Here is a 23,641-nt window from a genome sequence, read left to right on the forward strand (position 1 = left end):
CCAACCTCTCATCATCAGTGCCAGCAAGCACTGTACACTAAAGGAGGTGGGGTAAGGAGGAAGGACACAAAAAAAGGCTCCCCTGTCGGCCAGCTCAGTCGGTACCAATCCGTGCCAGCCAACACAACACATACACCTGACAGCTATTTTGTGTGTGGTGTTTGTGCGCAGGAAAGGGAAAGAAATTCGACACCAACTAAACAATTGACAAACTACCGCTGCTAGATCACAAGTGTTTTGTTTTCCCCAAGAAAACGAGAAGATTTAGTTTTTATTTTTTTTTTTTGTTTTTTTTTGTTATTCCTCAGTGTGCGTGTGTGGTGTGTTAACGATTGTGTTTCGTCATTCCTCCGACGTACTAGTTCTCACCTGTGAAATCTATTGCTCATATTTGTGAGTGTGTGTTACGTTTTGTTTTCTAAAAGGTAAAAAGTGTGCGGATGCGCGGAGGAGTCGGACCAGCCCGACCGATGCTGCAGTCCGAGCGACAACGGACTGCAAATCATGTGGACCAGTGCGACCGGTTGGACCATAACGAAATGTCGTCTTTAACGTGCCGATCATCATCTTGGTGTTTCGTCTTTGTGATATACGGAATATGTGCCGGCTTGTTGCTTTTGTCGACTTCCACCGTCGCCACTGCTGCCGAAGTAGACGGCGATAGACTAGGTAAACAGAATTATTATTATTTTTTTTTAAAGATGATTATTTGAAATTCCGTAAATGTCGTATAAGAAACATGATCTGAAAACGTGACGAGTTTTTTTTTACTGGTACCAGGAAGTCAATCGATATACTTGGCTAAAAAACGCGAGCACTTGAATAGAAAATTAGAGATATATTTTTTTTTTACCAGTTTTGGTTATTCGAGACATGTCGTGAAATTGAGCCAAAATGTCAACTTATTTCGTTTTGAAATTGTAAATCAATTTTGAAGTCTCTTTTGTGTGTGTGGGACGTGTCCTCTTTTTCCTCGGGTGGTAATACAAGAAGACACAGCAAAAAAGAAAAGAAAAAAGAAGCCAAAAAAGATACACACCGAGAGAAGTCCACCCTCGCCACGTCGCTGGAAAGTAGGCGGTGCTTTTATTTTACCGTAAAAACCCAACCAGGGGGCGCTCCTAGACCAAAAAGACAAAATTCTTTTTTCTTTTAAATGTTTCAAATTTTTTTTAAAGGGCAAGGCCAAGGACAAAAACTCTAGGAGCGCATTGGGAATTAAAAAGGATTTTACCTTAATTGTTTTGTTGTATACCTTTACCTTCGCTAAATCCCTTCCCTGTGTTAAATAGTCCTTGGATGGCTTATACCAGTTCGTACTGAACAACGGAGGATGTTCGACAGTTGATTGTCCCTGAAGAATGACGATTAACCAAAGAATTAAAAAAAATATCGTCTAGACTTTTTAATTCTAGATTGGCAATCATGTTTTTGAAAGAAAGTTGCTTCGATAGACTCGACAATTATTCTTCTCCAGTTCCGACCGGATTTGCTTGATAATTCTCCAGGACATTTTTTCTATCGAAACCTGGCTGCGGGAAATTAAGAGATGATTCGTGAGACAGTTGCCTACTGATCAATAGCGTATGGATTCGTAATGGGATTCGCACACCGTTACAATATGTATGTGGCGATGTACGCCACCCACGTTTTTTTAGTTGCCACTGACAACCGCAGATCGATTTGGCCAAACATTATTCAAATTCTTTATGGACAGATGGAAACAATGAGATCGATATTGCGACATTTATCTTGTTAGTGATAAAAACCTGAAAAAAAAATAAAACAAAAGCGTAACGAATGAATCAAATAGAACAGAACCAAGACGTACCGGTTATGCAATCAGGGGAGGCTCTGCCGAATGCAAGATCCTATTCATTTAACGGATGTTGGATTCTCCCAGTGCCTCTGCTTTAATGTGTGCACTACCCACCCACTCCTGCAAAAAGAGCTTGTTCTGGATTTTTTGTTTTCTTCTTCAAGTTCGTTCACCTACCTTTCTTTAACTGGGTTGTTCTCGTTTCTAGTCCGTCCTGCACGAACACATTTAATAATTTCGTTTTTCCTTCTTGATATTTGCTAAAACTTGGAATACCTCGATGGTTTCAAAAACGGCGCACCTCTTCTTCGTAAAACTTGACATAAATTTTCCATTCGGTGAAGGTGAGCAAAAATGGTTGTTCTGCAAAAATCTAGATGAAATCATAAGGCAAAACATCCCAATGTGGGAATAACTTTTTACGTTAATGAAACCTAGTAGCCTCAATTGCGCAGACATTCGATTGCAGCAATGATTTCCTGATTATCAATATTAAATTGGGTATTTGACAATCATTTGCGAAAGTCTAACAAAGTAAGAAGATTTCCTTAAGTATTAGAAAGCTGAGACAGAAATGTTAGTGTAATACGTAGGATACCATAAAGTAAAAGAAATATGCTGGGATTTAGCCTATACCTGTTTTTCCCTTTTTTTAATACCTCCGTGTGTAGACTCCGGACGAAGGAGGTTTTTTTTCTCTCTTGTGTGTGTACATGTTGGTGCCGCGGGCACCACACACAAGCCGATGGTCGTTCACCTCTTCTTCTTTTCTGCTTGGTTCCTTTTTTCATCACCTCTTTCTTTCTCTCCGGTTTCCGACTTGTGTGTTTGTACCCGTTTCGTTATTCATCAAAAATGAGAACTCATCCACTTAACTATCGTTTCTGTGGCCGTTCTTTCATGTCCTTCTTTTCTATGTATAAATATATATATACAAATAACGAATGAAAAAGAGACAAAATGTTATGAAGGAGTAGAGAATTCACGGCTGATTGGATCGGTTGCAGCCACCATCTCTTGTTCGGTTGAGTGTGTGTTTGCGTCCTCTTTGCCCGTTTGAGAAGAATGACGCCGTAACCTTGAACTCCTCCACCAGCTTCTACAAACAGAAACGAAACGAAAAAATTTACAATTTTTCATCTTTTACAATCATACACACGAATCCCGAACGAAAAACCCACTCAAAGATGGCCGCCTTGGCACGACAGGGCACCTCGATTCTTTTAGAAATGTTTTCTTTTACTTTGCTGCTTCTTATTTCGAACAAGAGAAATTCAAAGAAAAAATGACGGCGCCGCAGGAAAAAACGACCAAAATGGCGAAGGTATTCCCGAAAAAGAACAAAACCGCGTTGCACATGGTATTTCTTCATCTTCTTTTTTGAAGATGACAATCTTTCTTCTTTCTTGCTTTGGTTTATTTATTTATTATTATTGCACTTTTTGAAGGAGACAAACTCAAAAGTAAAATAGCATTCAGAGAAGGGAGGGCAAAGTACCGTAACATGGCTGGCGGGAGTTGGGTGGTGGCACCATGTTCAGTTACATCGAGTCACGGTGAACCGGGGAAAAAAAGTTTCGCCGGCAGAAGGGACAAAGATGGCCGACCATGGCATGAAGTCGTATTCTTTTTTTCTCCAATAATGTTTCCCTTGTGGAGTATCTTGATTGAGTAATTTAAGCTCGCCATTTCAAAAAATAAAAAGAATATTTTACGTCACGTCAGGTCATCTCGAAGTTGGCGGTTCTCAATGTTATCAAGCGAGAAACAACAAAGAAACGAGAAACAATTTTACGGTCACGACCGTAGAAGGAGATTTGTTTCTCCAACAGGGTTGGAAGATTTAAGGTACGGCTAATGCCTGAAACTTGCAAAGTGGCTCTACTAGAAATTCTTATTTATTCATAAGAAATGGTGAAAATGGCGGAATGACGCCTACATTTGTCGATGTAAAAAAAACTGGTTTCGAGATTATGCAAACAAGGAGAGGAACTGATCACCATTGAAGCAGTCAGTAGGTCGCGTGTTATTGATTCGATAATCAATTTCTGTAGTTTTTTCCCCCTTTTTATCAGATAGCCAAGAAGCCTTTTTGTTTGGTACAAAACTGTAAAATCTTGTTTGAAAGACATGCTTGATCCACTTCCATCTCAAATCACTGTCTCTGTGACCTATCAGAAGGACAGCCGTAAGGTATATTTTCAGTCATATAAACCTAAATTAAATTGTGCTAGGACTATTGAACATCATTCTGCTTCCAAACAGTTGAATGCAAAAAAGTCTATTATTAAGCACTTGCTCAATCTTTTGGCTTGCTGGTCCCATTTCCTCTACCAACCACACTGTTTGTTCCTGATGATGGCAGCATTGTAACTCTACGCAGACAGATGCAGGTTGCAGTCCACAGAACTGTGTCATATGAAATTGGTCGGGGGCATTCAACCAGTGGGATCTGGAAAACTGGAATCCTCTGCTCTGTTGATTATCAATGGTTGGGCCACATTTTGATCTGGGGAATGTCAACTTGAAATGCTTTGTCTGGTTCGCTAATCATGGTTCACATCCAGCCATGTGATTCTTTTCCCCTCTTTCTTTTTCTACTGACGTCACAACGCCCAAAAACGCATTGCGTGTTCAAGAAAGATCTATAGTTCGGTCGACGAGAAATTTACGGCACGCAAAAGTGATATAAGTTATATTTTCTCGTTTGATCACGCTTTTGCACTTTACGAGAAAAAAGTACCCGTGGCACCAAATCGTGCAGAACTATCACTAAAAGGAGCGATAGACTCCTCACAGAGTACGACTTATTTAGCTGATTTGAACATGGCAATTACAGATCAAAGAGCCACTACATCGTCAACGCAATTGTCCATCACGGCCCAAACATTATCCAGGCGTGTGGTAACCAATAATGCAACGATTGGTGCATGTCGGCCTGGTCAGTTTCGCTGTCATAATGGTCGTTGCATCCCGGAACGTTGGGTCTGCAATCATCACCAAGATTGTCCTGCCGCTGAGGACGAACCTGCACGTTGTCGTGAGTCTCGTAGCACAGCCGCAAAAACCCCACCTTTCTACCCTGAAATTTGTTCAGCATTTGCCCGTTCTTGTCTTGTCCGAGTTGAAGTTGACCGATTGTGGTGTATATATCGCGTGCGTGTACGGTGAAACTCGTTTTCTCTTCAAGCAAAATTACTACGAATTGGGGAAAACGACCATTTTTCGCCATTGGCTATTTCAGCGGAACATCCATGCACCCCACCCCCTACCGTAACAAAAAAAAAAGTCCGCTTGGTATGCTGTTTTTGTGTTTTCCTTACTGTTATGTTTTTCGTGGGGTCCTGTTCCTTCGCCATCATAACGGACCTGCTTCCTAGCTCGTTACGTGTGTTTGCCCTCGTCTAATTCAATTCCATGTTGTTTGAATACCATTTGTCTTAAAGGTCTGTCGATGTCAATTAGGCTTTTCTAGTTAATTAGGCACAGCCCTACATAGCGTGCGTGTTTAGTCCGTTGCTCCATCTCATAATTATGTATTAACTTTTCTTGTTTCTTTTTCATGCCAAAAAGCTCCACCAGATTGTCCTACCGGGTCTTTTACGTGTGGCCGCTACGTCTTCAACCAGACGTACTGCCTACCCTCTTACCAACGGTGCGATAAGGTGGTGGACTGCGTCGACGGCACCGACGAAGCGGATTGCGGTTAGTATTTTTCCTTTTTTTTTTTATTGTTATCTTTAATTTCGTAATTTTTACACACACACAAAACTGAAAATTTCCTTCATCCGCTTGCCGTTCTTACGGAAAAAGAAAAACTAGTAATTTTGTCTGCAGAATATGTTAGTCGCAAGTTGTTACTTTTTTGCGGTTGTTTCTCTTTCCTCGCCTGCGTACGTGTTGTCTGTAACGTTCGTGCATCATATTTCATCACGCAAAGGGTGAATCTTTTTGTCGTGTCATGTCTGGGTTTATTTTCCCGCGGGGGATTTTCGAACGTGAATCATTTCATTAGGAAACATTCTCTATAAATAAGAAATTTTTTTTTTTTTTCAAAACAGGTTACCGCCATTGCCAGAGCAAAGATTTCAAATGTTCCAGCGGAATTTGCCTTCCCTCTGAAAAGAAATGCGATGGATTCATCGACTGCCGAGATGGCGCTGACGAGATAGGCTGCAATTTTGCTACCAACGTAACGTCCTGTAACTTGGACAAGTTCCGATGCGCCAACGGGCAGGGCTGTTTGGAAACGAGCCGTAAATGCGACCACCGCTCCGACTGCGCCGATGGCTCCGACGAAGTTGATTGCAGTCAGTATTCCCCTTCTTCAACTTTATTTTTTACGATTTTCAAATTTATTAGTTATCTTGTGGTTTTCCCACCACACCCTTTCTTCCGTACAATCACGATGTTTCATAACTGTTGATGTTTGACCGGGGAAATAGTTAATAATAATTTTTTTTTGTTTTTTTATGAAATGAATTTGTGTGCGTTGTCGTGCAGATTTCCCGGCGTGTCACAGCGGTCAGTTCCGGTGTGACAATGGACTTTGTTTTCCAAACCGGTGGCGTTGCGATGGTTTTGCCGACTGCGCTGACAATTCCGATGAAGCCAATTGCACTCTCATCGGATGCCCGGATAACAAGTTCCTTTGCCCTCAAGGATCTCCCACTGGCGGACCGAAATGCGTTGAGCGCACGAAACTGTGCGATGGCCATCGTGATTGTTCCGACTTTGCCGACGAAAAAGTTGAATGCTGTAAGCCAAGAAAATTTAATAATTCGTTTTTCAGTCTCTTTATGTAATCTGAGAATTTTCGAAATGGGCCGTGAATAATGGCCTCTTGCTCCGTGCGGATCCCGTGACGGCCCGAATTCATTATTTAATATCCATTATTTTTCTTGTATTTTCTTCTTCGCTTGTGCCTCGACAACAACAGCCAACCATCTTTGTTCCAGCATTGGCTGTGCCCATCAATGCCGGCCATCGCCTGAAGGCGGCGTCTGCATCTGCGCCGAGGGCCAAGTCCTTTCCAGTTCGGATAATCGGACATGCTCTGGTATGCTTTCATGTTTTCCTTCCATCTCTTTTCTTTATTGACAAAAGAAAAAACTGTGTTTTTTACTTATCAACCACAGATCGCGACGAATGTAAGGAATGGGGTTTCTGTGACCAAATGTGCACCAACGTGGATCGCAGTTTCAAATGCTCATGTCAAGATGGTTATGAACTGATTGATGGCAACCAATGCTCGGCATCCAATGCCAGCCAATTCCGGCTTTACTTTGCCCATCATCAACGGGTCGTCAAGATCGACGCCACTGGCCAATCCATCGAGGTGAATAACACAAAAACTATTTCTTTTTCAAACATTCTAAAAAAGTGTGAATCACGCTAAAACCTTGAGGGGGTCAGCGAGGGAAAATGGTTTGCACGATTTCATGTTCGGTATACTATACACCACTTGCTGATTAGTGTGGGGTAGATCTTGTTTCAGAGGAGCGTCCGCCTTCTTTTTTTTTTCTCCGACAAGGCTACAGGGCGGATGCGATCACGACATTTGCGCTGTTGCCGTTGCTACATCTTTTTGCTATGACCTTGGAACGACCCTCTTGACTACTAATATATTTTTCCTTTTAAAAAGAATTAGTAAATGAGAAGGGGTTTATGTATTTTTTTTTTTTTCGTTTTGATTGTTCCACTCTTACCAGAAAAAAAACAAAATAAAATAGGAACCGATGAAAAAACATTTCTATGGAAGAAAAAAAATGTTGTTTCAACCCCCGAGACACATGATGGAGTTTTATTTAACGACTCTTTGTGAATGAGCTCCTCTGAGAATAGATATCGGCTTTCTAGTACATTTGATACGTGGGGATTATTATTATTATTTATTTTTTTCAGACATTTATTTTTGTTTTTGAAATGTTTTCGTGACTTTAATTGCTTTTTGATGTGTGGAAAACAACAACAGATGGTGTCGAATTCGACTTCCGCCGGAGGATTGGATTATCATTTTAGACGCGGAATGCTTCTGTGGTCCGATTTGGAAACGCGGAAAATCTATTCGTTACCGCTGGATAACAATTTGTCAGTGGACAAACTTTCTTCGGCAACAGGTGGGAGCGGTGGCCGAGAAAGTCGATCCAGTTCCAGTTCGGATATTTCCGTACCCACAGCCTGGCTCCCGACAGCTATCGCCATCGATTGGATTGGCGACAAACTCTTTGTGGCTGACGCACTTGGTCAGAAGATTGACGTCTTCGAGTTGGATGGCCGTTGGCACGCGATCGTCATCAGCAACAACATGTCGGAGCCGACGGATTTAGCGCTGGACCCCACCCAGGGTGTCATGTTCGTCTCGGAGAACAGCAGAATCTTCCGGGCCAATATGGACGGATCGAAAATGAAGGATCTTGTGACGGATGCTATTTACAAAGCGTCCGGATTGGCCGTTGATTTGCCCACCAAGCGCATTTTTTGGTGCGATTCGCTGCTCGACTACATCGAAACTGTCGATTACGAAGGCCGCAATCGGTTCCTTGTAGTCCGCGGGGCAGCCAACGTTCCAGCAGCTTCACGGCTGGCCGTTTTTGAACGCAGTGTCTTTTGGACGGACGGCACCAAACAGGGCGTTTTATCTGTTAACAAATTTAAAGGTAAAAACTCAAATATGAAGTTTTAATTGAATTTTAATTCTGGAATATTTCTAAAAAATTTTCCAGGAGAATCGACCATCCAAAATATCTACCGGATGAGAAACGTGACTAGAGAACCTAAAGCTATCCGGGCGGTCCACCGGTTACTGCAGCCGCAACTGGCTAATCCTTGCGGAACGAACAATGGAGGTTGCCAACACATGTGCATCGTTTCGCAGCGGGCCGACGGCCAAGGTCTTGGCTTCCGATGCGCCTGCAATATTGGTTATCGGCTGGCCGATGACAGGATGTGGTGTACACCCGTCGAAGACTTCCTAATGTACTCGCAACAGAAATTCATCAAGGGACGAGTTATCATGCCCGTCTCGGAAGGCTTTGATGATGCCATTTCGCCCATCGTTTCACGGACGGCCCGTTTCGTCGGTCTCGATTTCGATTCGTACGACGACCACATTTACTACTCTGATGTCATTCTAGACGTTATCTATCGCATCCGGCGTAATGGAACCGGTCGTGAAAACGTGCTGGCCTCGCAAAATGAAGGCGTTGAAGGTTTGGCGCTTGACTGGGCATCCAAGAACCTTTACTACATCGATAGCCGTAAAGGGACGTTGAATGTACTCAACACCCGCAACTCAACGTATCGACGCACTTTGCTTCGCGATTTGAAACGACCCAGAGCCATTGTGGTGCATCCAAACAAGGGTTTCATTTTCTATTCCGAATGGGACAGACCGGCCAACATTAGCCGAGCTTATCTGGACGGAACGCACTTGTTTGTCTTCCGCAATATCCTGCTCGGATGGCCAAACGGTTTGGCTATCGATTTTGAAACGGACAGACTCTATTGGTGCGATGCCCTACTGGATCACATTCAACATTCCAAACTGGACGGAACGGACGTCAGGACAATAAGTTCTCGTCTTGTCCGTCATCCATTTTCTCTCGTCGTTTTCCAGGATATTATTTACATTACTGACTGGCGATTGGACGGAATCGTTCGGATGAATAAAACATCCGGTGAAAGCGAGAAAGTCATCATTCAAGTCCAGGAGAATAATCGCCTTTATGGCATCAAAGTGTATTCCAAACAAACTCAGGTATGAATCGGTACATAGTTTAGCTATTGGCACCACATCCGCATTACATTGTTGTCTTTTGTTCATTCGTTTTTCCCAATTTTTTTTTTTATTTCCATTTTTTTCTTTCCCTCCCAGAACATTATTGCCGGCCATCCTTGCGCAACGAACAATGGCGGATGCGAGAAACTTTGTTTCCCTATCCCTTCGAATTTGACTGCTTCCGGATTGACGCCGGAATGCGGATGTCCTTACGGAGAAAAACTCTCGCCAGACAGGAAGACTTGCATTCTCGATCCAGGCTCCGAACCACCTGTCCAGGCTTGCCCCAACATCTGGGATTTCACTTGCGACAACCAGCGCTGCATCCCAAAGACGTGGGTGTGCGACGGTGAGGACGACTGTTTGGACAATTCGGATGAGAACCAAAACTGCACGAAACCGACGTGCTCCGCCGACGAGTTCCAGTGCACCTCGGGTCGTTGCATTCCCAATTCGTTCCGCTGCGACTCAGACAATGACTGCGGCGATTCGTCGGACGAAACGGGATGCGTCAACGTCACGTGCGACGCCTTCCAATTCACTTGCGATAACGGTCGATGTATCCCGCCCACCTGGAAATGCGATTCCGAAAACGATTGTGGCGATGGCAGTGACGAAGGAGGTATAATTCAACTGTTTTGTTTTGATTCACATTTTTCTTTCCCGTTTGAATACGCCAGTTGCTTAACCGTTACCCTCATTTGTTTACAAGATTCCTGCGCCGAAAGGACGTGCGCTTATTTCCAGTTCACTTGCCCGCGTTCCGGCCATTGCATCCCGCAGTCGTGGGTCTGCGACGGCGACAATGACTGCTTTGACAATAAAGACGAAGAAGGCTGCCCGCCCATCACGTGTTCTGCCCAGCAGTTGAAATGCGGCAACGGCAAGCAGTGCGTCCACGAATCGTACAAATGCGACGGCATTCCGGATTGTGACGATGGAAGCGACGAAGTCGGCTGCCCGTCTCTCGCACCCGACCAGTGTAACGAGGAGAAGCAGTTCAATTGCGCCCGCTCGGGTGTCTGCATCCCTCGGGCGTGGCATTGCGACGGCACTAAAGATTGTGAAGACGGATCTGACGAGCCAGACACCTGCGGCGAGGTCAATTGCGGCAAAGATTATTTCAAGTGCAACAATTCCCGTTGCGTCATCAACACGATGGTTTGCAACGGGCAAGACGACTGCGGTGATGGATCGGATGAAGATGATCGACACGCCTGCACCCGGCCTCCTTTCCAATGTCCGGCTGGCCAGTGGCAATGCCCCAGAGTTACGGATCGCTGTATCAACATGACGCAGGTACGTATCGAAAAGAATTCCTTGAAATATTCATTTGCCATGCAAATGAGCTAGCCTACCTCTCGTTGATTAACCAAAACAAAACAAAAACACGAAGAAAAGGCTGTGGGTGAAAGGGATATCGTTCTTGGAATTCATCTTCATTGATTTCGTGAGGAATTGCTAATTGCAATGACTAATTATCCTTTTCTTTCCCCGTTTTCTAGGTTTGTGATGGAAAGAGGGATTGCCCCAGTGGTTCTGACGAAGGGCCTGGATGCGACTTGAAAGACTGCGAAGATCACGGCGCTTCGTGCTCCAACGGTTGCAAGCAAACACCCACAGGCCCGTTATGTCTCTGTCCCGCCGGTGAAGTTCTTCTGGCCAACGATACCAAAGCCTGTGTCGATCTGGATGAGTGCCAATTCCCCGGCTCTTGTTCGCAATCGTGCAAAAATATCAAGGCCAGCTTCATCTGTTCCTGCACTGAAGGTTACCTGTTGGAAGAAGACAAGCGCGCGTGCAAGGCCATCAATTCCAGCAGCGCGTTTTTGCTCATTTCAAACCGTCGCTCTTTGCTCGTCTCCGATCTCAAGGAGAAATCGATCGAAGTCGTCCCCGTCGAAGTGGAGAACGTGGTAGCGTTGGCCTCCGACACCCACTCCAACGTCCTCTACTGGTACGATATGAAAACGAAAAAGATCTTCCGCAAAGAATTGTCTGGAACGCCCATGCCCATCATCAGTAGCGGTGCCGATCTGATTGAAGGCCTGGCGCTGGATTGGATCGCTCAGAATCTCTACTGGGTCGATTCGAGACTCAACACGATCGAAGTCTCCCGTGAAAACGGTTCCAATCGGATGGTCCTCCTTTCCAAAGATATCGATCAACCACGTGGTATTGCACTGGATCCAAGTCCGGATGCTAGGGTCCTCTTCTGGACCGATTGGGGAGACCATCCTCGCATCGAGCGAGTTAATATGGACGGCACGAACCGTACGAGCATTTTAACGAGTAAAATCTTCTGGCCAAATGGATTGACGCTCGACCTACCCACCAAAAGGGTTTACTTTGCGGATTCCAAGGTGGATTACATCGATTACTGCAACTATGACGGTACTGGAAGGCGTCAAGTGTTGTCCGGCAGTCACTATCTGCTGCATCCTCATTCGTTGGCCGTTTTCGAAGATACCGTTTACTGGACGGACCGCCAACTCAATCGCGTATTGGCCGCCAACAAGTTTACTGGACAAAATCAAACGGTCTTTTCTCATTTGGTTTCTCAACCATTGAGCGTTTTGCTCCATCATCCGGCCTTGCAGCCGCTTCATCCCAATCCGTGCGCCAACGCCACCTGTGGGCATCTTTGCTTACTATCTCCCATTTCGCCGACTGGCTACACTTGTCGTTGCAGGCCCGGATATCGTCTGAATCCTGTCGGCTCTTCTGGCCAATGTATCGAAGAAGAATCGCCTTACTTGATATTGATGAAGGGCTCTCAGATCATCGATCTGAGTTTGACTCCCAACAGCGACAGCGATAGCCGAGGAGGACGCCTGACTCCAGTGGTGGAGGTAGGCGCTGGCCGAGAGCTGGATTTCGACCGTAAAGGCGAAGCCCTTTACTGGATTGAGGTGCTCGAAGGTGACGAAGAGAACGGAACACTCTACAAGATGAGTTTGGGAGGTGGAAACAAGACGTCCTTCCTCAACGACTTGGACACTGGCATCGTTGGAGCGCCGTTCACTTTAGCCTTTGACTGGGTTGGCCGGAATCTCTACCTGGGCAACAAAAAAGCCTCTAATATCGAAGCCATTCGAGTCGATGGCAAAACTAAACATCGTACGGTCATCTTGTCCAACGACGGGACGGACATCTCTGTAGCAAAGCCTCGGGCTATTGCTCTTGATCCTTACGAAGGCAAACTCTACTGGCTGGATGAAGGCGGTTACGGTATCCCACGTAAAATATCTAAGGCTAATATGGACGGAACGGAGGTCCGCAATTTGTTCACAGACATTGGCCAGCCGCTTTCTTTGACCATCGATCTGGCCAACAAGCAACTCTACTGGAGTACCATCAACGAAGCCGAGATCGAAGCTTCGGATGTCGAGGGTAACAACCGAAGGAAAATTATATCCAGCGGAATCAACAGACCGGTTTCGTTGGCCGTCTTTGAGTCGCGGATGTATTACCTGGACACGGTGTACGAAGAGGTGGCGCGCGTCGACTTGCCCAATGGCGACAACAAGCAGATCTTGAAGAACAATCAACCGGATCTAAAGACCTTCCGGCTGTATCACAAACGCTCGACTCCGGATAACCATCCATGCGCTATCAACAACGGAGGGTGTGAGCATTTGTGCATTCCATCGGCATCCAACAGTCGCGTTTGTCGCTGCTCGCTCGGCTCCCGGAAGGACGGCGAAACGCGCTGCGTTCCGTACAAGTCGTTCGCCATCGTCTCTCAGTTGACTCTGACCCGCGGATTTTCGCTGGAAGATTCGGCTGCGGAAGGAATGATCCCAATCACTGGACTCGGGCACAACATCCTTCACATCGATGTCCATTGCGCCGACAACTGGATTTACTGGGTGGAATTCAACAAGGATAAACTCAACGGAATATTCCGCATCCGCCCCAACGGCTCGGAATTGACGCACGTTGTTAGCTCCGGAATCGGTTCCAACGGCATCCGCGGCCTGGCCGTCGATTGGTTGGCTGGCAATTTGTATTTCACGAATGTTTTCCCGCACGAGACCTACATCGAAGTCGCCCGGCTGGACGGCAGTAAGCGGATGGAATTATTGCGCAGCACCAAAGAATCACCAAGAGAGCTGGCAGTAAACCCCATCAAGCGATACTTGTACTGGATCGATAACGGCCAGTTCCCAGTCATCGGAAAGGCTCTGCTTGACGGAACCCAGTGGACTCCGTTGGTGACATCCGGAATCAGCAGCCCAAAGGATTTGACGGTCGATATGCAAACTCACGACGTCTACTGGGTGGATTCGAGAGAGGATGCGATCCAGAGGATTTCGTACACCGGTGGAAATCGGCAACTGATCCGCCGTAATTTGCCCAACCCGATGGGTATCGCCTTGCTGAAAAATACCGTCTACTGGGTCGATCGCAATTTAGGTTGCATCTTCCGGGCGTCCAAGCAGCCTGGAAATACGACCTTACCCGAAAAGGTGAAAACGGGATTGGATAACCTTCGCGACGTTGCCATTTTCGACATCTCCAATCAGCCGCAAGGTGAAACGCCCTGCACAAAGACGCCGGAAACAGGCGGATGCGAGCAGCTTTGCTTCGCCTACCCTACGGATTCGGTTTCGCCTTCGCCTTCTCCGTTTGGCTTCCAGTGTAAATGCGCCACTGGAACACTGCAAGAGGACGGCCGCACCTGCGGAACTCCTAAAGAATACCTGGTCTTCGCAACTCGTACGGAAATCCGATCCGTGTCGTTGGATCCGAAAGCTTTGAGCTCCCCGTTTGCACCGCTCGTCAATCTGTCCAACGTTGTCGGATTGGATTTCGACTTTGCTGATCGTCGATTGATGTACACGCAAATCAGGCCGGATGCCCGGATCGCTTGGTTCAATTCCGACTCACCCAATTCCTCCAACGCCACGTTAATTAAATCGGGACCCATCAATCCGGAAGGCATCGCGTATGACTGGACACGCATAAAAAGATTTACTGGACCGATTCGGCCAATAGCAGCATTTACGCTATGAACCTGGACGGAACGCAAGTGGTTAATATTGCTAGGGTCGACCGTCCCCGGGCCATTGTTCTCCATCCGTGCAGAGGTTACATGTTTTTCACAGACTGGGGAAGGTCAGTTGAGATTTCTATTAATTTTAACCTTTTAAATCCATTAATTTGCTTAACAGAAAAATATTTTTAATTCCATTCATTGTAGGTTTGGACCGAACGGCAAGATTTTCCGCGCTACCATGGCCGGCACTTTGAAAGAAGCCATCGTTAGCCAAGACTTGACCCAACCGAGCGGCCTGGCCATCGACTATGATGACGACATGCTCTATTGGACAGATGCAGTTCGCGAAAAGATTGAACGTTCCAACCTGGACGGCACGAATCGCGAAGTTCTCATTACAGCCACCATTTACCCGTTCGCCATTACCGTGTTTGGCAATTTCATCTACTGGACAGACTTGCAACTACGTGGACTCTATAGAGCTGAAAAACATACGGGCGCTGATATGATTGAACTCGTCCGCCGGCTGGACGATTCGCCACGCGATCTACAGGTGACTATTATTATTTATATTTTAAAAATGTGTAAACATTCCGATATGTTTGTCTAACAATTGTGTGTTTTGTTGTTTTTCACAGGTGTTCTCTCCGGATCGCCAACGTTGCCAATTCAACCCTTGCACGTTTAATAATGGGGGATGTGCCCAGTCTTGCCATCCATCAACAAACGGAACGTCCGAATGCAAGTGTGACGAATCGACCAAACTGGTCAACGACAACCGGATGTGCGTCGGCCGGAATTTGACTTGCGAGGGCAACAAATTCTACTGCGCCAACGGCAAGTGCATTTCTCGCCTGTGGGCGTGTGACGGTGACGATGACTGTGGCGATAATTCCGACGAAGACAAGGGCTACTGTTCGTTCCACACTTGCGGCCCGATCGAGTACCGTTGCGGCAATGGGCGTTGCATCTTTAAATCGTGGAAGTGCGATCACGAGAACGATTGTGGCGACAACACGGACGAGGAGGGATGCACCTACGCCAGCTGCGCCGAAGGCGAATTCACCTGCGCCAACCAACGATGCATCTCCATGACTCAGGTATGAGGTGGGGAGAAAACCACAAATAATTTTCCTTTTTATGTCTGGAATTAGATTCGCCATACGTTCTGGCCATGGCCGGTTTTTCAATAGATTTTCACGTGTAAAATAAAGATTCGGTGGACTTTGTAACAACTGGGTTGACTGAACAATGTTGGCGATCTTGAACAACGTTTACGGCTGAATTGTAATTGTTGTTGTTTTGTTTTTTTTTTTCACTTCAAAAAATGCAGGTGTGCAACGGAATCAACGATTGCAAAGACGCTAATACGACGGACGAAGCCAGCGAGCGTTGCTCACGGAATACCACCTGCCCATCGAAGCATTTCAAATGCAACACGACCAACATTTGCGTGGAACCGTTCTGGCTGTGTGACGGCGATAATGACTGCGGCGACAATTCCGATGAGGACGAATCGGCGTGTTCGCAACGCTCTTGTCCCAGCAACAGTTTCCGCTGCCCCAACAACAACCGCTGCATTCCGGCCACGTGGTATTGCGATGGAGACGATGACTGCGGCAACGGAGCCGACGAGCCGCCAGATTATTGCAAATCGGGCACCAAGACTTGTTTCGGCGACTTGTTTACGTGCGACAACGGCAATTGCATCCCGCGCATTTACATCTGCGACGGAGACAACGACTGCCTGGACAATTCGGATGAAGATAATCGACACCAGTGTGGCAGCCGCAAATGCGACTCTGAAACGGAATTCTCTTGCAGTGCCAATAAACAATGGGGTGCGTATTATAAATGTTAACCTAATGTTTCGATTGAACTGTGTTGTTTGATTTCATTTTGTGGCTTTGCAGGCAAAGCTCAGTGTATTCCACGTAAATGGGTTTGCGATGGCGATCCGGATTGCGTCGACGGAGCTGATGAAAACTCGACTTCGCTCAACTGCACTACCCGCAACAGCTGCTCTGGTGAGCAATTCACTTGCGGTAACGGCCGTTGCATCCATAGAAACTGGACTTGCGATCACGACAATGATTGCGGCGATGGATCGGATGAGGGACCCGAATGTAATGGCAAATACCGCACCTGTTCTCCGACGGAATTTGCTTGTCAAAACGCCAAATGCGTGGCCAAATCCTACCACTGCGACAAGGAGAATGATTGCGGTGACTGGTCGGACGAATGGAATTGTACCTACACCGGAGGAAAGGGTGGCAGTGCTCCTGCGACGTCCTGCCCTGACGGCCAATACAAATGCGCCAACAGCAGTCAATGCATAGACGAGAACCTGGTCTGCAATAAAGTGTCCGATTGCCCTGACGGCAGCGATGAGTCCCTTCATTGTGGCATTAACGAATGTCTTAAGGTTTGTCCTTTTTCCCCTAATGTCAAAACTATGTTTAACATTTTAACGAATTTTCATTTCTAAAATTTAGGTGGAAGTGCATCAGTGTGGCCAGTTGTGTATCGACACACCCATCAAGTACAAATGCGCTTGCAATCCAGGCTACCGGCTCATGGCTGACGGAAAAGCTTGTACGGATGTGGACGAATGTGTAGACTCGCCCGGAGTTTGTTCTCAGTACTGCGTCAACTCTCCTGGCTCCTACTATTGCAAATGTAACGAGACCTACTACGAACGCGAGGCGGACGAACACACTTGCAAGAGGAAAGATTCAGTTACGCCCTGGTTGGTTTTCACCAACAAGTACTACGTCCGCAACATGTCGATCGATGCTAAACAGTACGCCGTCGTTCATCAAGACTTGCGCAACGTAGTCGCCGTTGATTTCGATTTCCGCGAAGATCGACTTTATTTTGCCGACGTCAATGCTAAGACAATTTACCGTGCCTTTGTCAACGGAACGAGCACCAAAGAAACAGTCATCAAACACGATTCCATGGGATTGGAAGGTCTGGCTGTCGACTGGGTCGGTCGTAAACTATACTGGCTGGATCGTCATTCGAAACATGTTGAGGTATCTGAACTGGATGGCACGCACAGGAAAACGCTGAAGGCTGATGGCATTTCGGATCCGAGGGCTATTGTTGTCCACCCAGGAGTTGGATACCTGTTTTTCACGACGTGGCATTTGCAAGCTTACATTGGCCGGCTGGGCATGGACGGAAGCAATTTCACTCGCATCGTCACCTACGAGCAGCGACTTGCATGGCCAAATGCTCTTACGATCGACTACATGACGGACAAGCTCTTCTGGGCGGATGCCCATTTGGATTACATTGCCTACTCCGACTTGGATGGCCGGAATCGACGCTACGTTGTCCAAGATGTGCTGAAAGTTCCACACGTTTTTGCAATCACCGTTTTCGATGATTTCATTTTCTGGACCGATTGGAACTTGAAGGCTGTCAGCCGTGCCAATAAATGGACGGGAGAGAATTACATGGTATTGCGCAACACGACACACAGACCCTACGATCTCCACGTGTACCATCCGCTCAGACAAGCATCTTACCCCAACCCGTGCGGTAAAAATAATGGAGGTTGTTCCGGCTTGTGTCTTTTGTCACCTTCCAAAAATGGAACTGTCGGTTTTAAATGCGTCTGTCCTAACCAATTCATTTTGGCTCCGGACGGAAAGACTTGTATCGCTAATTGCACTGCAGGTGAGTTTGAAAGATTAATAATTTTAATGAAAAGAAATTTTACTAATCGATATTTTATTATTTAAAGGACAACATCGATGCGGAGGTAAAGATAATCGTTGTATTCCGCTGTACTGGAAGTGCGACGGAGAAAAGGATTGCCAGGATGGAACAGATGAACCAAGTTCGTGTTTGGAGCGCTTCTGTAAATCCGGCCAGTTCCAGTGTAGAAACAACAACTGCACAACGGCCACCACGCTCTGCGACGGAGTGGACGATTGCGGCGATGGATCCGATGAGAAGGACTGCGACATTCCATGCCCTGAGAACGAATTCAAATGCAATTCGACAGGTCGTTGTATTCTGGGAACGTGGAAATGCGATGGTGATAACGACTGCCGTGACGGTTCTGATGAAGATCCGGCCATTTGTCACTCACGTCCTTGCGACACGGACACGGAGTTTGCCTGCAAAAATGGAAGGTGTATCCAGAAATCATGGTATTGCGATTCGGATAACGATTGCGGTGACGGATCCGACGAGCCGGCTCACATATGCCGACAGAGAAACTGCACAGCTGGATGGAGACGCTGTCCTCAATGGGGCAATTACCGCTGTATTCCGCAATGGCTCTTCTGCGACGGCAAAGACGATTGCCGTGATGGTAAGCATCATGCTTTACTCTGGAATCCAGAATTCTGGCGTCGAAATTTGAAAAATTAACATATTTCCTTTCGTTTGTTCTGCTAGGCTCTGATGAGTTGCCTGAACAATGCCCGAAATGCCACGAAACGGCCGAATTCCAGTGCAAAAACAAGCGCTGCATTCCGCGCCGCTGGACCTGTGATTTTGAAAACGATTGCGCTGACGGTGATGATGAAGACGATGAACTTTGCCGCCACCAGTACCGTGAATGTTCCGCCTCGGAATTCCGCTGCGCTTCGGATGGAAAATGCGTTCCGGGCCGTTACCGTTGCGATCACGACAGCGACTGTACTGATGGATCGGATGAGATCGGATGCGAAGGTTTCGCTTGCACAAATGGAACATTCCAGTGCAAGAGTGGTCATTGCATCTCTCAACAATTCCGCTGCGATGGAGAACGGGACTGCCACTTGGATGCCTCCGACGAAGCGGACTGTCCACCTCGTTTTCCAGGTTAATATTCCGAAATTCTTTGTTGCATTTGATTTCCCCTCATTTTTAATTCAAGATTTTGAATGAATAACATTATTGTTTTAATTGATTTAGATGGAAAATACTGTCCACCCGAACGTTTCGAATGCGACAATCACGTGTGTGTTAATGTCGAGAATCGCTGCAACGGCGTCAACGATTGCGGTGACAATTCGGACGAGAAACCGGAAGAATGCTCTGATAAATGCGGCGGTCGCGATCGGTTCCAGTGCGACAACCGTCGGTGCATTTTGCGTTGGCAGATTTGCGACGGCCACAACGACTGCGAGGACGGCTCGGACGAAAATAACGTGACGCTCTGCGCCAAGCGACCCAAGCCTTGCAATCCCAACGAGCAATTCACCTGCTCCAACCGCAACTGCGTGCCAAAAGAATTGGTTTGCAACTTGCAGAACGATTGTGAAGACGAGTCGGACGAAAGGGGCTGTCATTCGGCCAGCTCTTGCACGGAAACCAGCAATGGCGGATGTGAACACCGTTGCCAGAATTTGACGGGCGGTGGCTACATCTGTTCGTGCAATCGTGGTTATATCGCCTCGAAAGAGAATCCAAAGATTTGTGAGGATGTCGATGAATGCGTCACGCTGCGTCACAACTGTTCGCAGATTTGCATCAATCTTAAAGGTAACGCTCGGAAGTTTATTTTAGTTCCATAAATTTTTTAAAATCAATCTATCATTTTTTTTTTTTTTGTATTCGTTTAGGGTCTCACAAATGCGGATGTCACTCTGGATTCGATTCGGTGGATAACGTTTCGGGAGTTTGCAAGTCGCCAGGTCCCTGGAACCTGCTTTTCTCGGACGGAAGTAACGTCATTTCGCTGAACACGACACTGCGCAAGGAGCGTGAAGTGATTTTTGGCGAGAAGCGAATCCAGTCGCTGGATTTCGATCCTCATTCGCACATCGTCTTCTGGACGGACCCGATGGATCTGTCCATCAAGCGCTCGTTCATTCCCGAGAGCAGCAATCAAGTGGAAATTGGCCATCCGCAAATCATCGTCTCCTTCACCAAATCGGCCGTGCCAGTTGATCTGTCGGTCGATTGGGTAGCTCAGAACCTCTACTGGCTGGAGGTGGACGGGCAGACTTCCAAGGGTCAAGTCGTCACGGCCAAAAATGACGGCCGCTATCGACGCAGCGTCGTTCCTCGCGGCATCGACACGCCCACCTCCATCGTTGTCAATCCCATTTTAGGCGAACTTTACTGGACCCAAGCCGGATCTAATCCGCGTATCGAAACAGTCTGGATGGATGGTAATAACTCATTCCAATTTGGTTTTGCATTCATTCTGTTGCCATTGGTTCTTAATTTTTTTTTTTTTTTGCATACCTATATCAGGTACGAAACGTAAAGTTTTGGTGTCTGAAAGACTGGCTCATCCGACAGCCATCACCATCGACTTCGCCATGGACAACACTATATTCTGGGCCGACCACACACTCAGCACGATCGAGATGATGAAGCGAGACGGCACGGGCCGAACAACGGTTTTGCGAGGCGATAACATTGATCGCCCATCTTCGCTGGACGTTTTCGAGAGCACCCTCTACTGGATTTCCACCGGTAAAGGAGAACTCCGACGACAGGATAAATTTGGACGTGGCGTTATGGTCCGGCTCGTTAAAGACATCGCCACGCCCAGTACCGTCAAAGGTAGACAGCCTTTTAATTCCAGAATTCCAGTTTGGTTGAACAACTTTTCACAATCTCCTTTTGCTTTAAAACAGTGTTCAGTGAATATCGATACAACACGACGGTCAACAATCCGTGCCTTAACAGCCCGTGCACTCACCTGTGCGTCCTCATTCCGGGCGGATATCGTTGCGCTTGTCCCGACAGCACAATCCAAGTTCAAACTGGAGGCGAAATATCGTGCGACACCACGCAAGAAAGGCCTCGCCCGTCTCCGTTGCGTTGCCCGTGCCAGAACCGCGGCATCTGCATCGGTGACGGCCAAGTCCAGTGCCAGTGTCCCAACGATTACGAAGGTGTACACTGCGAAACCCATCTGTTGCGCCGACCTACGCCCTCTGAAAGCGTCGCTCCAGCTTACATCATTGTCCCCATTCTGCTCATCATCCTCGCTGGATTGGCAGGAGCCGCTGTCTACATCTTCTTCTTCCGCCGTGCAGGCCGTGCTAAGGGTTCTGGATTCACGGGTTTCGGAGCTAGTCCCAGCGTCTCGTTCCGACAGGGCACAAACGTCGAATTTGGACCAGCCACCTTTTCTGGAAACGGCTCTTCCGCCTCCACCATGGTATGAAATAATGAATGAGTCTATTAGTTTCCTTCGGATTATGTGTTGATCTCATTTAAACAATTATTGTTTTTCCTTTTTTTCACTTGAAGGAGCCCGTGGATTCTGAATTCAACGGTCGTGATGCGTCCACCAAATCCCGCGATTTCTCCAATCCGATGTACGATGCCGTGGGCGGACCTGTTGATGCACCCAAGGGTGGCATTTATGAAGTCCCAGCAGAAATGATCAAGGGTAATCAAACATAAAAGCTTGCGTCAGAAAATGTAGTTTGACGCGACGAATATCTTTTAAATATATTTCATCTAAAGGTATGCCGTTGTCTTCGGATCCCGTACCGGGCTCGGCCGTAATATCGCCGTCCAGCATTGTTCATCAAGCATCTCCGCAAATTCACATCCGTCATCGGGAATTAGATCCAAGCAACGTGGATACGGGCAAGGATACCCAAAAATTAGTCGAGGATACTTCCGACTGTTAAAGTAAAAAAAAAGAAGAAAAAAAAAAAAAAAAAGAAAAAAGAGATTCCTGGACTGATTATACGCACGATTACTGCGTCTGTCTGAGTGACATCGAGTGATAAGATTCAAACACACAAGTTTTATATTAAGGAGAAAGAGACAACGGATTTTTATGGCAATACAATGCCGACAGTTTTTGTTAAACATGCAGACAGACCCGTTCAAGTCCGTTCTTGCTCCCAGCAAGATCATTTTTAATCGAAATTTTTTTCTGAATTAATTAATGTCATTAATTGATTCTTCCTTGTTGTTGATTTATAATTTTTCTTCATTTTCTTTTTTCTTTTATCGTCAGGACACATCCTCCTCCCCTCCCTCCTCAATGCTTCTGAAGTATCTCCATCATGTTCTTACTATTCTTCCTATTTTAAGTTTACCCTTACTATTACTTAAAATTCCTGTGCCGTCCAATTGTATTCCTCTTATTCACATTCTCCGGGGTTCTTCTATTTATTTTATTTTTATTTTTTTTTAAATTTTTGTTCTGTCCCGATGGCACTGGAACAAAACAAACATCACAACGCAAAAGCGTGAAGCACAATTTTTTTAAAAAGTAAAACACAAGTCTTAGATAATTTTGACGACCGTATTAAAAAAAAAGAAATGTGTACAGGATTTGTTTTGTTTTTATCATTATTATTATCATTTTTTTTTTGTAACAATTTACAATCAGATTGAGCCTTTTTCTTCTGAACAACAGTAATATTCAATTTCTTTATCGACCAAAAGTGTTGGAGGGAAGCAAAGCCAAGTACATAATGGAAAATTGGACTGAAAAAAGGACGGGGCCAAATGAAAAAAAAAAAAAAAAAAATGGTTGTTGTGAAAGGAAAAACGTTTAATGCCTTGTAGATTTACTCCTTTTTCTTCTTCTTTTCTTATTATTGATGTATTGTTCTTATGCAAATGAGAATCATGTTAAAACAAACAAAAAATCATAAAAAAAAAATTAAATGGAGAGGAAAATCATAATCAAGCTTAGCCGTCGGCTGCCTTAAAAAAGACGTACACAAAGCACGCAAACACACCTTGGGAATGAATGATTGCATTTTAAAAACAACTTCCTGTGTGTGGGTGTTGTGTCATAATAATAATAATCGAATATTTAATCCTTTTCCCTCCTTTATCAGCACACGATGAAATGGCCCCAACATTTGTTTTTGTATTCCCTAATTTTTTTTTGTTTGTTTGTTAAAGCAATCCTTTCAGTTTTCTTGACTGAAATTCATTCCTCTATTCCTCCCCCCCTACCTACATCGGGTCTGTCTCTTTTTTTTTTTATTGGTCCCTCCGAATCCCAACCCTCTATCCCTCCCTATTGACCGAGCATGTTGAACTGCTATCAGATATGTTTCTATCCTAACTCTATATTGCAATAAACGGATCAAAGTTCTAA

The 23,641-nt window shown here is 45.9% G+C and overlaps 1 protein-coding gene and 1 long non-coding RNA gene across 2 annotated transcripts; one reads left to right on the forward strand and one right to left on the reverse strand.

Moving 5' to 3' along the window:
- The first annotated feature begins 118 nt into the window (after positions 1-118).
- Positions 119-23,641, forward strand: LOC116920183 (low-density lipoprotein receptor-related protein 2). The gene is given in 26 exon segments (XM_045173103.1): positions 119-669; positions 4,659-4,859; positions 5,393-5,524; positions 5,881-6,129; positions 6,323-6,577; positions 6,759-6,878; positions 6,958-7,157; positions 7,794-8,478; positions 8,545-9,578; positions 9,696-10,221; positions 10,312-10,898; positions 11,105-14,566; positions 14,569-14,720; positions 14,806-15,154; positions 15,240-15,701; positions 15,935-16,442; positions 16,515-17,026; positions 17,097-18,288; positions 18,356-18,931; positions 19,018-19,425; positions 19,519-20,088; positions 20,169-20,720; positions 20,806-21,120; positions 21,195-21,724; positions 21,817-21,958; positions 22,036-23,641. Coding segments are annotated over 26 exon segments (14,118 nt in total). The 5' UTR covers positions 119-440; the 3' UTR covers positions 22,206-23,641.
- LOC116920473 lies at positions 525-3,661 on the reverse strand. The gene is made up of 8 exons (XR_006646276.1): positions 3,318-3,661; positions 2,806-2,918; positions 2,096-2,732; positions 1,997-2,033; positions 1,832-1,939; positions 1,235-1,769; positions 1,040-1,121; positions 525-665 (listed from the first exon to the last, which is right to left on the reverse strand). It is a non-coding gene; the product is annotated as an uncharacterized LOC116920473 (long non-coding RNA).

This window comes from Daphnia magna, linkage group LG4, assembly GCF_020631705.1.
Source record: "Daphnia magna isolate NIES linkage group LG4, ASM2063170v1.1, whole genome shotgun sequence".
In the NCBI taxonomy this organism is placed as follows: domain Eukaryota; kingdom Metazoa; phylum Arthropoda; class Branchiopoda; order Diplostraca; family Daphniidae; genus Daphnia; species Daphnia magna.